This window comes from Rhinoderma darwinii, chromosome 1, assembly GCF_050947455.1.
Source record: "Rhinoderma darwinii isolate aRhiDar2 chromosome 1, aRhiDar2.hap1, whole genome shotgun sequence".
Lineage (NCBI taxonomy): Eukaryota > Metazoa > Chordata > Amphibia > Anura > Rhinodermatidae > Rhinoderma > Rhinoderma darwinii.
Window position 1 is genome coordinate 440,936,971 of NC_134687.1, and position 17,673 is coordinate 440,954,643.

Sequence of the window (17,673 nt, forward strand, 5' to 3'; positions counted from 1 at the left end):
GATTTACAAGTTGTTTCTTACTTATGATTTTTTTTTTTTTTTGCGGATGGGGGGGCACCATTTTAATTTTCGCCTCAGGCAGCAGAAAAGCTAGAATCGACCCTGGGGAAGAGGGAGATGCAGCTGCAGCTTCATTCTCTATCTGCCTGGGAGACTGCATGCTGTGAGAAGAGAAGAGGGTTAGAAGTAAGGAGACATCTGATTGGCTAAGAGAACACAGCACATCTCTCACATTACACCAGGAAGAGCCCATCCAATGAGTAAGCATGGAAGAGAACATTTACAGATGTCAGCAGAAAGGGGGAAAAGACCCAAAATATGCAGATAAGACACAGCACATCCGGCACCACCACATCTAATACACATCTTCAGCTACCTAAAGAGGAATTGTTGATTGTATTTAACAATAGATATGCTAACAGTGGCCTGTCTTAATATATATATATTATACATATACATATATATATATATATATATATATATATATATATATATATATATATATAAAAACATTTATCATTTAGCCCTTCTATCTTATAAAGAATTCAACATAATAGAGCCAAATCACTTGTCAAAGCTGAGGGTACATGGATAAGTACATCAGACACATACTGTGGACATCCCGTGGCCACCACTCATTCATTCATTCATTCATTCAATATACCCTGTTGTTGACATGATGTACTTTGAAAATACTGGAAATCTAAATATAGCACACAGAAGTAAAGCCTTATATTTATACAAGGTCTTCAATGTTAGTAAGCTGAGCATGTGACATTGACTCATAGTACTGGCTGATACAGTGAGACTATGCAAGTAATTTCTACTTAAGTGTTTGTTACCTTGATTCTAAACATCTGTAACTTAGCATTCCATCTCCCACTGTAAAAGTTACATGTAAAATTCTTTTTGGCACTTCCATATAAAAGACTTGTCCAGAAGCCAGAAATCACATAGGGAATCATAATTCTAAAACAGCATTGCCAAGAGGTGGTATGCAATGGAATGAGTCAAACTATCTAAATAGTGGCCATAGCTTCAAAGCTACAGACAAGGCGTGATGATGATGATGATGATGATGAGGATAATAGATATAGCGTCACTGGGTAATCCGGCACAGGATAATAATACCATAATAAGATTATATGATGCACACAGTTCTGCTTACCTAATTATAGAAAAACTTTATAAAGATTCAAAAGTTCCGCTAAAGAAAACCGTATGTTTTCGTTTTATAGGCTGTAAAAGACAGACTAACATGGATGTGTCATAAGGGAATGCTATGTATTATTCGGAGGACAAGCAACACATTGAGTAAAATATGTTACTTTATGTCGGATAATTCAGACACAAGATGCGAGGGGTTATATGCTGGAGTGAAAAAGTGGGATTAACATATACTCTGTGCAAGATGCAGGCAGATTTTCTTAGCAAAAAGAATGGCTGGAAAATTGTGCAATCTGCCAAAATCAACAAGTGAGCCACTCAAAGTAGTAAAAAAAGTACATATATATATATTCACAGGAGATGGAAACATTTTTGCAAAATGAGAGAATGCTGGACAGAAAGAGAAATTACAGTGTGCAGCCACAAGCTAAATTTCTGTGGTCGGGTTAATGAGAAGTACAGATTGGGAAACAGAAAAGTTAATTGAAATAGCTGTACATATATGAGTTTTACATAACGACCCTGTGCAATGAGCCTGGCAAATTATATTCAAGCAAAAATGTTAATGATATATATATACAGTATAATATATATATACATACACGAGGGTGAGTCAAAAATTATCGACTCTGGCTGTAGAATTTATAGTAATCAACTTTCAGAAAAGACAAATATATCATTTTCGACATAATCTCCCTGCCTTTCAATACACTTTGTCCATCTGTCAACAAGCTTTCGTATTCCCACATTAAAATATATTTTAGGCTGAGCTGCGAGCCACGAATGCACCACTGTTTTCACCCCTTCATCAGACTTGAGCCATGTCTGATTTGTAAATGACATGCCACATAATCCACTGATACTCGTCTATCCAATAGAATCAGTTCACATGCACGCTCAATGTTGTCATCAGACGTGGACGGGCGTCCGCCTCCTTCTTCATGGATGACAAACTCTTCAATAAATATCAGCACCAGACATACCCTCAGACCACAAAACACGAATCACTGCACGCTGCTCTTTTTTTGTGCATATCACAAATGGGACAGCCATTGTTTCTCGCACCGCAGTCACAAATAAACAGACGTAACATGTTCAAACCTGCACAACAGTGACTGGGGAGACAGCGTCCTTGTACAGATAATGGTGATAAGACAGTGCAGCCAACAGAAGTTTTACTAGAGCCGGAGTGCGGATAATTTATGACTCACCCTCGTATAGAGCGAAGATAGATATGATATAGATAGATAGATAGATAGATAGATAGATAGATAGATAGATAGATAGATAGATAGATAGATAGAGCGAAGATAGATATGATATAGATAGATAGATAGATAGATAGATAGATAGATAGATAGATAGATAGATAGATAGATAGATAGATAGATAGATAGATAGATAGATAGATAGATAGAGCGAAGATAGATATGATATAGATAGATAGATAGATAGATATTAGAAAGATAGATAGATAGATAGATAGATAGATAGATAGATAGATAGATAGATAGATAGATAGATAGATAGATAGATAGATAGATAGATCTGAAAAGATGTGACTACAAGAGGCCACAAGAAATACATCCTAACGGTTGGTTTGACCGTGAGTGCAAAGAAGTACGGAAGACCCTAAGAAATGCCTCAAATAAGAAGCACCGAGACCCAAACAACAGCGGTCTGAAGGAGGCCAACAGCAACATACAGAGGCAATACAAGACCATCCTCCGAAAGAAAAAACAAAGTCACATCTCCACCAAACTTACCCAACTCCAAGATGCCCTCCATGACAACTCGTTCTGGGAATTATGGAAACACATGGGCAAAAATTGCAAGAAAAACAACCTTCATATCCAAAATGGCAACATCTGGCTCCAATATTTCAGGGACCTCTACAAAGATATCCCGAAAGACGGACAAAGCCAAGAACAAAAACAAATAATATCAAAACTGAAGGCGATGGAGGAAACACTTAAAGATTCTCAAAACCCCCTGGATACGCCAATAACACTGCAAGAAGTAACAGAGAGAACCTCAGACATAAGGTGTAAAAAATCCAGCGGCCTAGACGGAATTTCACCAGAAATGATAAAACACAGCCCGCCAGAAATACAGGCCGCAATAGTAAAACTATTTAATTTAGTGCTGAGTGCCGGCTACTTCCCTCAAATCTGGAACCAAGGCCTTATAACACCAATCCACAAGAGTGGGGACAGGTACGACCCGGCCAACTACCGAGGGATATGTGTCAGCAGCAACCTGGGGAAACTGTTCAACAGCATCCTAAATAAGAGAATCCTCAGCTTCCTCACCCAGCACAATGTCCTCCACCAAAGCCAAGCTGGGTTAATGCCAAACCACTGCACCACTGACCACATCTTCACCCTGCGCAGCCTCATCAAGAGCCACGTCCACAATATAAAGCATGGGAAGATTTACGCCTGTTTTGTGGACTTTAAGAAGGCCTTTGACTCAGTGTGGCACCCGGGCCTATTCCTGAAACTGCTGGAGAGCGGAATAGGAGGTAAAACCTATGACGTCATCAGAAGCTCCTACACAGAGAACAGATGCAGCGTGAAGGTGAACGGGAGAAGAACGGCTGATTTCCAGCAGAGCCGAGGAGTCAGACAAGGCTGCAGCCTCAGTCCAACGCTCTTCAACATCTACATCAATGAACTGGCCACAGCTCTGGAATCCTCCTCAGCACCAGGTCTCGCCCTCCATGACACCCAGGTGAAATTCCTGTTGTATGCAGATGACCTTCTGTTACTATCACCAACCTTGAAAGGTCTCCAAGACAACCTGCAAATCCTAGAAAAATTCAGCTCCACGTGGGCACTACCCATCAATGCAAAGAAAACCAACATCATGGTGTTCCAGAAGAGAAACTCAAAATCCCCCAGGCACCCGACCTTCACACTAAATAACGCCACAATCACAGCGACCGACAGGTACACTTACCTGGGCCTAGAAATCAACCAATCAGGAAGCTTTAAACAAGCCATAGAGATTCTGAAAGACGAGGCGTGCAAAACCTTCTATGCCATCAGAAGAAAACTCTATCATCTCAAACCACCAGTAACGGTCTGGCTGAAAATCTTTGACTCCATCATCTCCCCAATCCTCCTGTATGCCAGTGAAGTCTGGGGTCCGGACACATACCCAGACTGGTCAAGGTGGGATTCCAGCCCAACAGAAATCTTCCACCTAGAATTCTGTAAACACCTTCTCCAAGTCCATCGGAGCACCACAAATAGTGCCTGTCGGGCAGAACTGGGCAGATTCCCACTACACCTCACAATCCAGAAGAGGGCGCTATCATTCTGGGCCCATCTACACAGCAGCAGGCAAAGTTCCTATCACCATAAAGCCCTGCTACACCAAGGGGTCCGAGGTAAACCAGGCCCCGCAGAACATCTCACCCTGACCCGGCCTGAAGAAAATGTCACTCAGCGCGGCCTCACAAAAGCCGAAATCAAGAAGACAATAAACGAGAACCAAGAGGAGTATATCAGTGAAAGGGAAACTCTACATCCTACTGGGTGAAGAGGAAACCACAGTGGGCACAGCGGCACAATATGTCACTGCATGCCATAAACTGAGAGAGACATGATAGGCCATGGACTTGTATACCCCCGACCCTAGATGTGTCCCTATCCCCCAATCCCTCAGTCCCTATCCCTCATTCCCTTACTTCTTACTTGCTTTGGCAATGCTAATATGTATTTGGTCCTGCCAATAAATCTTCTTTGAATTGAATTGAACCTCAGACATAAGGTGTAAAAAATCCAGCGGCCTAGACGGAATTTCACCAGAAATGATAAAACACAGCCCGCCAGAAATACAGGCCGCAATAGTAAAACTATTTAATATGGTGCTGAGTGCCGGCTACTTCCCTCAAATCTGGAACCAAGGCCTTATAACGCCAATCCTCAAGAGTGGGGACAGGTACGACCCGGCCAACTACCGAGGGATATGTGTCAGCAGCAACCTGGGGAAACTGTTCAACAGCATCCTGAATAAGAGAATCCTCAGCTTCCTCACCCAGCACAATGTCCTCCACCAAAGCCAAGCTGGGTTCATCCCAAACCACCGCACCACTGACCACATCTACACCCTGCGCAGCCTCATCAAGAGCCACGTCCACAATACAAAGCATGGGAAGATTTACGCCTCTTTTGTGGACTTTAAGAAGGCCTTCGACTCAGTGTGGCACCCGGGCCTATTCCTGAAACTGCTGGAGAGCGGAATAGGAGGTAAAACCTATGACGTCATCAGAAGCTCCTACACAGAGAACAGATGCAGCGTGAAGGTGAACGGGAGAAGAACGGCTGATTTCCAGCAGAGCCGAGGAGTCAGACAGGGCTGCAGCCTCAGCCCAACGCTCTTCAACATCTACATCAATGAACTGGCCACAGCTCTGGAATCCTCCTCAGCACCAGGTCTCACCCTCCATGACACCCAGGTGACATTTCTGTTATATGCAGATGACCTTCTGTTGCTGTCACCAACCGAGAAAGGTCTCCAAGACAACCTGCAAATCCTATAAAAATTCAGCTCCACGTGGGCACTACCCATCAATGCAAAGAAAACCAACATCATGGTGTTCCAGAAGAGAAACTCAAAATCCCCCAGGCACCCGACCTTCACACTAAATAACGCCACACTCACAGCGACCGACAGGTACACCTACCTGGGCCTAGAAATCAACCAATCAGGAAGCTTTAAACAAGCCATACAGATACTGAAAGATAAGGCGTGCAAAACCTTCTATGCCATCAGAAGAAAACTCTATCACCTCAAACCACCAGTAACGGTCTGGCTGAAAATCTTTGACTCCATCATCTCTCCAATCCTCCTGTATGCCAGTGAAGTCTGGGGTCCGGACACATACCCAAACTGGTCAAGGTGGGATTCCAGCCCAACAGAAATTTTCCACCTAGAATTCTGTAAACACCTTCTCCAAGTCCATCGGAGCACCACAAATAGTGCCTGTCGGGCAGAACTGGGCAGATTCCCACTACACCTCACAATCCAGAAGAGGGCGCTATCATTCTGGGCCCATCTACACAGCAGCAGGCAAAGTTCCTATCACCATAAAGCCTTGCTACACCAAGGGGTCCCAGGTAAACCAGGCCGCCCAGAACATCTCACCCTGACCCGGCCTGAAGAAAATGTCACTCAGCGCGGCCTCACAAAAGCCGAAATCAAGAAGACAATAAACGAGAACCAAGAGGAGTATATCAGTGACTGGAGGAACGACATAAAGACATCCCAGAAACTGACAATATACCGGAGTCTACAGCGGGAATATAAACTGGCGCCATATCTGGAGAAACTGCCAAACCCCAGAGACAGACAGATCCTGAGCCGCTACAGACTGAACGCCCACAACCTGCTCATCGAATCCGGGCGCCACAGACAAAACTACAAGCCCAGGGAGAGCCGACTGTGCCAACAGTGCGACCAGGAGGCCGTGGAGGATGAGGCCCACTTCCTGCTGCACTGCTCCAAATACTCAGCAGTGAGGGACACTCACTTCAGGAGACTCTCTGATCTCTTACCGGACTTCAGCTCCATGGAAGAGGAAGAGAAACTCTACATCCTGCTGGGTGAAGAGGAAACCACAGTGGGCACAGCGGCACAATATGTCACTGCATGCCATAGACTGAGAGAGACATGATATGCCATGGACTTGTATAACCCCGACCCTAGATGTGTCCCTATCCCCCAATCCCTCAGTCCCTATCCCTCATTCCCTTACTTCTTACTTGCTTTGGCAATGCTAATACGTATTTGGTCCTGCCAATAAAGCTTCTTTGAATTGAATTGAATTGAATTTGAATTGAATTGAATTGAATTGAATTGAATTGATATTAGATAGATAGATAGATATTAGATAGATAGATAGATAGATAGATAGATAGATAGATAGATAGATAGATAGATAGATAGATAGATAGATAGATAGATAGATAGATAGATAGATAGATAGATAGATATGAGATAGATAGATAGATAGATAGATAGATAGATAGATAGATAGATAGATAGATAGATAGATAGATAGATAGATAGATAGATAGATAGATAGATAGATAGATAGATATGAGATAGATATGAGATAGATAGATAGATAGATAGATAGATAGATAGATAGATAGATAGATAGATAGATAGATAGATAGATAGATAGATAGATAGATAGATAGATAGTGTCACATCTTTGTCCAGTTGCATAATTTGCTGTATGTTTTGATAACAATACATTAGATCCATGGCTCCCTCTAGAGTTCATCATATGTAAGGTTATCTATACATATACTGTATTACATTTGTAACAGCAGTCTGAATGTGTGATGAACATCGGGCACAGATGAATGTAATACATTCCCTATTTATTACTGCAGCTTATAGACATGAATTCAAAAACAAGATACTGTACTTAATTATTTTCAGGCCTTGAGACTTGATTCAAAATGTTAGTGATATATACGCATAAAATGAAATTAATTTCTGCTTAATGACGCTGCATGTTTCCTGTAAACTGATAGAAATAATGAAAAGTCTTGCTACTGTCTAACATGCTTTGTGTTTCAATTTGTCACCATTTTCAAGATCTCCGTTGCTATAAGTGAATGAAAATATGAATTGCTTACATTTACAGGCTATAATAAAACAGTCCTGATACACAGTTAAACTGTATGTCTGTCAATGAATCCCATTGGAAAAAAAAAAGACATGCCATGGTGCTGGAAAGTGTAGTCCACTCCAATAGAGCTAAAATAAGGTAATCCGAGGTGGGTAGACATTTGTCGAAAGTATACTCTTTTAACATGTTCAGCCCGTTTTAAACTATGGATACATATGGAATATACACTGAGATTTTTTCGGTTTATACACCAAAAATACATACTGAACGCTGTGTGAAGGTTTTTATTTAATTTTGTTACCTCCAACTCAACTCCAAAAATGTTTCTTTGCAAAAGAGAGGTTATAGGCATGTGTGTAGATATGGTAAATGGATAAACCAGTGGCAGAAGTTGATTTGAATTCAACCAGATACATCATCTACATGGAGTTTGTACGTCTTCCTTGTTACTTCAGTTACTCCTGGTTGACACCCAGTTGGCTTCTAATGTGTGTATTTGTGTAGATCGTAAGTGCCACAGGGGCAGTGGCTAATGTGAGTGATTATAACGTGTACAATGCTGCAGAATATGTGTTGTGATATAAGCAATAGGAAATAAGTGAAAATGCTGCACAATTTACGCCTTGATTTTTGTTGCTGAAGTACATAAACAACATAGTAAAAATTACAACCAATATACAATAAAAAAAATACCCTCCTGAGCCTCGTTGGCCATAAATAGTCTATGAAACGTGAAATGATGGTAAATAATGTTAATAATCAATCATCCTGTATTAGTATCTCCTTGAAAAAGAAAAAAGGACAAAAAAAAACCTTATCAATCTCATATCCTTACCCCTTCCATTGGTGCCAGGAGCAAATCGTAGAGGGCTCGAAGAGAAGGCTTACTAGTACAGGTCTGCTTTCGGGGGAGAGAAGAGGTATTTTCTTTCACAGGTGACGTGGTGTTGCTGAATAGGCTGGTCATGCTTTGGCAACTACTGAAAATATAGAGACAAAGAAAAGGTTCATGTATAATGTTCCATATTATAAAGTTCATAAAAGTATACATAAAAAAATTCTATACACATTTTATAGAAATTATATTCAAGTACAAACAAGGAATATATAAACTGTGTGAACTATCAAAAGATCTCATTGTCAGATTGAAAAGCCACGATCAATAAGATTATATTTTAAATTTAGAGGACATTCAGCGCTCGGTCAAATAAACTTTATCTAAGGATTCTCTACTCCTTTGGCCATGTTCGGAAATTTGTGAGGATTTTTTTGGCCGTGTATTTCACACTACATGAAATCCGCGTTGAAATATGGAAAACACATTTGCAGCAGACTGGAGCATTCTGTCGTTTCGACAATCCACAGCATGTTCTCAGGACGCAGAAAATATTCCACATGGTTTTTGAGGTAGCTCGTACACATAGCGGTTTTATGCAGTTTTAGGCACATTTTTGTCAGGTCTTTCCGTTGTTCTGCTCCGTCAGAGGAGCAGAACAAGGGAAAACTGGAAGCGACAGTCCTGTTGCACCCTGGACACCACCGGCGGCCGACGCAACCCATTGACTTTAATGGGTTCTGTCAGCTTTCCATTGGGGTATCTGTGGTTATACCAGAAACAATAGCGCAGAATGCTGTGCTATTGTTTCCGGTAATCTCGGCCGGATCTGCGACAAGAGCCTCTAAGGCAGATGTGAACAAGGCCCTACAGTGAATTTCTTGTACAAGTCGTGTGGCCAAAAAACACTTAGAAACACTGCAGCAATTTATTGGAAGACTACCACTACACGTGCAGGCACCCTTATTCTTTTTTTTTGTTATTATCTCTGAACCAGGTTACAGCACGGTGGCAACATAGAGGGCAATGTCATCACAAAGTAGCAATGCAGACTTTGATAGCCAAAGCACGGAGTCCATACATCTGGTTAGTATAAAGAGACAAATAAGGTTAGACACGTTCTGCTAGCTTTCCCATCTATCGCATTAAAAAAATGTCCGCCCTTTTTCTACACAAATGACAATTTTGGTTTGTGGTGAAAAAAGGCAGAGTGCCCTTCTGGCAACTGATTTACTAAGTTTTACATAGGGAGGAGAACAATTTCTCCACTACAACATAGCATTGTTCAGCAGTATGCCGCATATTCTCCGACAGGTGTGATACACGTTGGCGAATAAATACAATGCCCCCTAACTTAGTACTTCTAATTGTGCCCAATAATAACTGCCTCTCCTGCCAAGGAATGAAGAGCTGAATTGCATCATGGACTGCACTGGGTTATGCATGTGTCATATAAATGAAAATACAAACATGCAATTGGCTATGTGATGTTTTTATTGGCATAAGACCAATGCCCTGGCAAGTCACATATATCACTAGGAATTACCATACAGGAAAAGTTATCATTAAGATCAGTCTCAGCCATCTATGAGTATAAGGCCTCATGCACAAGACACTATTATTGTAAAGGATCTGCCTGACACAGCTTCTGTGTCGACGCCCGTGGTTACTCACTCTGCACCTGCTCCTAAGTCTGGTCGAGTGACCCCTTCTTCCACCAATCAGCCTGGGAGGCTGAGGAGTGGGATAGCCTATCACAGCCTGGCCAGACGGAGCTAGCTCCCGCCCTCTGTCTATTTATACCCTCACTTCCTGCTCCTCCTTTGCCTGTGATTCTTCCAGTCTGTTTCCTGGCTTTGCTGCTGCTGCTTACTACTTGACTTCTGCTTCATATTGACCCTGGCTTGACTGACTATTCTCCTGCTCTGCGTTTTGTACCTCGTCCACTCCTGGTTTGACTCGGCTCGTTCACTATTCTCCTGCTCTGCGTTTTGTACCTCGTCCACTCCTGGTTTTACTCGGCTAGTTCACTATTCTTGTTGCTCACGGGGTTGCCGTGGGCAACAGCCCCATTTCCCTTAGCTTCTGTGTACCCTTGTCTGTTTGTCTGTCATGCACTTAGTGAGCGTAGGGACCGTCGCCCAGTTGTACGCCGTCGCTTAGGACGGGCCGTTGCAAGTAGGCAGGGACTGAGTGGCGGGTAGATTAGGGCTCACCTGTCTGTCTCCCTACCCCGCCATTACAATTATGGCTCTGTACTACTCTACAGAGCAGTAATCGTGCTTCGTTTCAGGAGCACGAGGCCTCTACTCTACCTCCATATGCCTCGGATCTGATATGAAGGTTATTTTCTGTCAGATTTTGTACGAAACCGACAAAAAATAATAAATAGCTCCTTACATCTGGCAACGATACGGCAGAATGCAGAGGCCATACAGCTTTGTATTATATTAGGGAGCCGTAAAGCCTCCATGTACTACCATACAGGCTTCATGTACACGTCTCTGCCGTGTGCATGGGGCCTAAGGTAAGGTATAAAATGCTCTGGTCAATTCTCTCGAGCTCATCTCTCGCCTCCCTGCATCCACTGAAGCAGACGTGGTAGTACTTCATTTTTCAGCAATGACTGCCCACAGGTGTAATGAGTAAATGAGTTGCTGCAGTTTATGAATGTAGTACAAAATACAAATACATTATAAAATAATTACCCCTTAAATATCACTCGGCACAGAGCCTCGAATAAGACTAACTATCTGCTCCATTTTTAATTTCACTCAATGTAACCGTGAACATTTTATGGGAAGCTTCAATTATGAATATTATGGGACTCTTATCTGAGTTCCCCGGCACACCAGACTGTAAATTTCGCAGGAAGACTTCGGTAATGTGGGTTGCTATGACAATCTGAAGAGGACAGGACAGAAATGCCGTAAAATCAGGAATAATACATGCATGTTTTCCTATCTGTGCACTTTAAAAAGTTCATTATTGAAATATCACCTACAATATTAAGCCATTACCATTACTTTGGTGCAAAGTCAGAGTTAATTATAACTTAACATTTTATTTCATAGCTAATGGCAATCTGTACATGGATAATATTTTTAAGGTATAATGATGTACTTGAGATTTGTAAGGTTGAAATGCTGTGAACTTCATATGGAACAAGTGTGGCTAAGTGTAGTATTACTTACCAATGTATTACCCTGCAGTGCATTTATTTTATTCCTGTAAAGGATCTGCCAGACACAGCTTCTGTGTCGACGCCAATAGGTAATCAGTCTGCACCTGTTTCTATGTCTGTGAGACTGACTTCATCTTCCACCACCCAGGATGGCAGGATTAGGAGTGGGAGAGCCTATCACAGCCTGGCCAGACGGAGCTAGCTCCCGCCCTCTGTCTATTTATACCTGCCTTTCCTGTTCCTCCTTTGCTTGTGATTCTTCTCTGCTGGTTTCCTGGCCCTGCTGCAGCTTCTTGAACTACTGATCCTCTGCTTGTGATTGATCTTGGCTTTACTGACGACTCTTCTGCTCTGAGTTTTGTACCTCGCTCATCTCCTGGTTTGACGCCGCTCGTTTACCTTGCTTGTTGCTCACGGTGTTCCCGTGGGCAACTTCCCCATTTCCCCGGCTTCTTTGTACCCTTGTCTGTTTGTCTGTCGTGCACCTATTGAGTGTAGGGACCGTCGCCCAGTTGTACCCCGTCGCCTAAGGCGGGTCGTTGCAAGAAGGCAGGGACTGAGTGGCGGGTAGATTACGGCTCACCTGTCTGTCTCCCTACCCCAACATTACAATTCCTTTTTATTATTTTTTTCTCTCTTATTTATTATGTACAGTTTCTGGAAATTTTTCAAAAATATTCATTTAATTGTTTTTGAAGATATTATGGGTCATTGTAATTTACAGCATGTCTCAACGTGGCTCCTGAACCATGATCTTAGGGAAAGCAACTGTATAAAAGGTGTGTAGATTTGATTCAGTAGTCTATGGCCCGACTGCAAAAGTGTAAACGTAGTATAATAAAAAGTTATTTGAGTTTGTGTTTCAATTCTTCAACATTTCAAGATCTCTAAAGTCAGTGAACAGAAACATTCTTGTTCACATTTGGAGATGAAGTCCCTTCTTACCCTACCTACATCTGATAGTTTTTTATGATTTATCAATCCAGCCGATTTTCTGTGGGCTGAACATAGAAGCACAGACCTCAATCTCTCAGCCGCCCTGAAATCCAGACTCTTACCTACATTGATACACTGTAACAAACCATCTTCTGTAAGAAGCACTAGGTCACGCCTGTTTTTAGCAGAACATTCACTGACTGCAAGCAACTCCTTCCACTTCAACAAATGCTAGAATATCGCTAGGATATGCCATGACTTGATGATCTGCAGAGTTCACAATGTAACAGTATAGGTGGGGGTCTGACTGCTGGGACACCCCCTGATCACAATGCCACTAATCACTTTGCACAGTGCTGCTCTAGATTCAGAGATGTTAATCCGGAGCTGTGAGTGGAACTGCAGTACAGCCCCATTCAAGTGGATATGTCTGGTAAAAATCTAAAGGGGCCACAGCTTCTTGGTCGTATCTCCAGCCGTACCTCTAGTAATACATCCTCACTTTTTTTGGTGGGAATCTTTTGACTTTTGGTATGTTTTATTTACTACTTGCCTTAAAGAGGTTGTCCGTTTTCTGCAAATTAATGTTATTTTTTGTATAATTAAAAGTTATACAATTTCCAATATACCTTCTGTATTATCTCTTCGCGGTTTTCAAGATCTCTGATGTTGTTATTCAGTAGGAACATTCATTGTTTACTTCCAGTGGATCCAATTCTGTCCATGTTCATGTGATGGACACACAGGTGCTGGGATTGTTAAAAGACACAGCTCTGATACACATACTGTAACGAGCTGTGCACCTGTGTGTTCATCACATGACCATGGACAGAACTGTATCCACTGGAAGTAAACAATGAATGTTCCTACTGAACAACAACAAGCAGAGATCTTGAAAACCGTGAGGAATTCATAAAGTATATTGGAAAATTAATACAAAAAAATAACATGACTTTGCTTCTAAGTATATAACTCATCTGCAGATAAATACCTTTGTGTGAAATAATGGCAAGTGAAGAATACTTTTATAGAAAAACATTTACCACGGTATTATGACTGGATGGCTCGCTCCATAAGTGAGGAAAAGGCCTATTCCCTTTTCTTATCTCAATAAAAAGCCCTACAGGATAAGTAATGGTTTCTTTTATCTTGAAAGGAGGTTTTATTGCTTCACTTGCCTCGCTGATGCTGATACAGCATCTTCTTTGTCTCTATAGTCAAGTATACTTTTCTGAAACAGCTATTGATTTTCCTGTACAAACCAACAAGATTCTCCACTTCTCAAGTGTAAACAAAAATGACGCATAAGCAACAATGAATTTAAGTTTTCTCAAATATTTTAGAAATATTAGGTTGATGTTTATCTGTCAATTACAGACTTTTCAAAATTTCAACACCAGAGAATAGTAGAATGTGTGTAGTTTTTCTGTTGTGATCATACTAATTGTGCAGGCGTTGCGTTCCCATCCAGGGGGTCCATTATAGTAAAAAAGATATCAGCTAAGTGTATACAGAGAACAAAGTCAAACATGACATAGAGTATCCATCCTGTTCAATTCATCTTTCCCACAAGAATGAATGCCCAAACAGGGGCGTAGTTACAGGAGGTGCAGAGGTAGCAGTCACTACAGGAGGTGCAGAGGTAGCAGTCGCTACAGGAGGTGCAGAGATAGAAATCGCTACAGGAGGTGCAGGAGGTAGCAGTCGCTACAGGAGGTGCAGAGGTGGCAGACACTACAGGAGGTGCAGAGGTAGAGGTCGCTACAGAAGGTGCAGAGGTAGAGGTCGCTACAGGAGGTGCAGAGGTAGCAGTCGCTACAGAAGGTGCAGAGGTAGAGGTTGATACAGGAGGTGCAGAGGTAGCAGTCGCTACAGAAGGTGCAGAGGTAGAGGTTGATACAGGAGGTGCAGAGGTAGCAGTCACTACAGAAGGTGCAGAGGTAGAGGTCGCTACAGGAGGTGCAGAGGTAGCAGTCGCTACAGAAGGTGCAGAGGTAGAGGTTGATACAGGAGGTGCAGAGGTAGCAGTCGCTACAGAAGGTGCAGAGGTAGAGGTTGATACAGGAGGTGCAGAGGTAGAGGTCGCTACAGGAGGTGCAGAGGTAGCAGTCGCTACAGAAGGTGCAGAGGTAGAGGTCGCTACATGAGGTGCAGAGGTAGAGGTCGCTACATGAGGTGCAGAGATAGAAGTCGCTATAGGAGGTGCAGAGGTAGAGGTCGCTACATGAGGTGCAGAGATAGAAGTCGCTATAGTAGGTGCAGAGGTAGAGGTCGCTACATGTGCGGGTGATTTACTAAAGTGTAACTAATCTTTCAGAAAACTTCTGACATGTCATAGTGACATATCAGAAGTTTTGATTGATGGGGGTCCGAGCACGGAGTCCCCGACCAATCGCTAAAACGTAGCGGCAGAAGCGCTCGGGTGAGCGTTGTGCTGCTTAGTTTCCGATCAGCTTTTCTTGGAAAAGCCGATGTAACAGTGTACGGACACAATAGAAAGTCTATGGGCCATTACATTAGGTTTCCAAGAAAAGCCGATCACTAACAAAGCAGCTCAGTGCTCACCCGAGCGCTTCTGCCGCTTTGTTTTAGCAATCGTTGGGGGACTCCGTGCTCAGAGCCTCACCGATCAAAACTTCTGATATGTCATTATGTCGTCAGAAGTTTTCTGAAAGTTTAGTTACCCTTTAGGTATTTACAGCAAAAAGAATAACTGTCGCGTGCACTACTTGTGATTCATATTAGCCAAGTGGGCGTGGTTGTGGGCAGAGTCACTCTTGCAACATTTTTTTTTTTGCCAAAAACAGAAAAGATTTAGAAAAAGTTTTGGAAAAAAATATAAGAAACAGTGACCAAAATATTGTTGCATAAATGGGCTAAGCCAATGTCATTAGAATGTGATATTCTTATTTTTTCTATATTATAATATCCTATCAATATAATCAAGTTTAGAACCACCGTATAAATATATAACCGCTCTAATTCCGAGAGTCAAAGGAGGCAGATTAAAGGTTTATCATAAAGTGGCGTAATTACTGTGTGGTGCTGAAAGCGCTTTACATCACGTTATCTTCCAGAAGATGGCACTGCTCAGCTGAATATTGGCCATTAAATAATTAAAGTGGAGCCATCTATTACATCAGAGCGGATACGTATAATCAGAAGAGATTGGTTCATTTTAAAAGAGATGATCACATCATTGTATCGCTGCATTTATCACTTTGCCTCACTAAGGATGTTCTTTTATTAGTGTAAATACAGGCCAATATAAATCATCACCTCCTCTGTGCTCTGAGCCGGTCTCATCCACTGACTGGGGAAGCAGGACAAACACACGTGGTTTACTTCTGACTGGCACACTTAAGGCATCATCATGCTGCGTATGGATGGCACAGCACCTTTTTGTCTTTTACATGGTTATCTGTGAATTCTGATAATTGCAGAGGTGCAGTGCCCTGTATTATGGGCAGAGTTGCCTACCTGGTACCATGCCCATACACTATGGAATGCTGCTGTTCCAACTTTCGGCTTCTTGCCTGATTTTGTTAGTTGGCATGATGTTGTGCCTGGCAATTCAGGTGCAGTATTGTGCCATAATTGTCAGATGTCCCTAATTTCCAGAATGTCTATATGTTTTGCTATTTTCCTCCTGTGTCGTATGTGTAGTTAAAATGATTATTTTTATCATTACTTTTTTGTTCATATTTTGAGAACATTTTGCTATGAATTGATTTTATTAATATTTGTATAATCAGCATGTTATAAAAACAGAACATTCTGCTTATACAGAGATGAATGTCAATGACTGGCTGCTCATATGTAACTCTGAGGGTATGTTCACACAGCCTATTTTCGGACGTTTTTCCAGCCGTAAACGCAAGAAAAACGGCCGAAAAATCAGAAGCAAAACGCCTCCAAACATCTGCTCATTGATTTCAATGGGAAAACGGCGTTCTGTTCCGACAGGGCGTTTTTTACGTGGCCATTTTTAAAAATGGCCATGAAAAAGAAGTGCAGGTCACTTCTTGGGACATTTTTGGAGCCGTTTTTCATAGACTCTATTGAAAACAGCCCCAAAAACGGCCGTAAAAAACGCAGGGAATATCGCGAGTTGCTCAAAAAAACGGCTGAAAATCCCCTTGAAAACAGCTCCATATTTTACGACGTTTTTGAGTTTGCGTGTGAACATACCCTAAGGATATGTTCACACAGGGTGGATGCGCTGTGTAGAAGTACACAGCATGTCCGCCCTGGGAGCCACAGGGGATTTCGGCCGAAAAACCGCACCAAATTTTGGTGCAGTTTTTCAGCCGGAATGTTCGCTGCGGAAAATTGAATGTAAAAAAAAAAAAGTTTGATACTTCCGTAGTCATGGCGACGCGTCCCTCTAACGTCCTGCATCCCGCTTCTTGGAATGACGCTTCATCCCATATGACCGCTGCAGCGGTCACATGGGATGAAATGTCATCTCAGGAGGCCGGCCTGGACAAAGAAGCACAGCATTCTGGGTAAGTATAAGCTTTCTTTTTTTTGTGATTTTTGCAGTGGAATCGCTGTTTTTCGCCACATAAATCGCATAAACCGCATAAATCGCAACATCTGCTATTTGTTGTGAGTTTTACCTCCCAATTTAATTCAATGGGGAAAAAATGCAACACGAAAGCAGCGATTAGGTAAATACAACTGACATAAAAAACTGCATCGCAGGTCGATTTCTGAAAGTTTTTTACGCTTATTTACACAGCGTGTGGATGAGATTTGTATTATGCTGCGCATTTTCCGCAACTAAAAGCAGCAGTGTTTATGCTATGTGGGAACTTACCCTTAGAAGAGGCAAAGAAATGTAGAGGAACTATTTTTTTTATTATGAGGCAGCTCTGTTGCTCTGTATATTGGGTG

General features: G+C 42.1%; 1 protein-coding gene across 4 annotated transcripts in view; it reads right to left on the reverse strand.

Moving 5' to 3' along the window:
- TTC28 (tetratricopeptide repeat domain 28) overlaps positions 1–17,673 on the reverse strand; it is a 625,439-nt gene that overhangs the window by 45,161 nt on the left and 562,605 nt on the right. For 3 of the 4 annotated variants that reach the window (XM_075830961.1, XM_075830946.1, XM_075830969.1), the window contains one exon: positions 8,655–8,799. In XM_075830961.1, coding sequence (XP_075687076.1) covers positions 8,655–8,799 — 145 coding nt within the window. The remainder of the gene's footprint in view (positions 1–8,654; positions 8,800–17,673) is intronic. The other variant, XM_075830954.1, reaches the window with a different exon arrangement.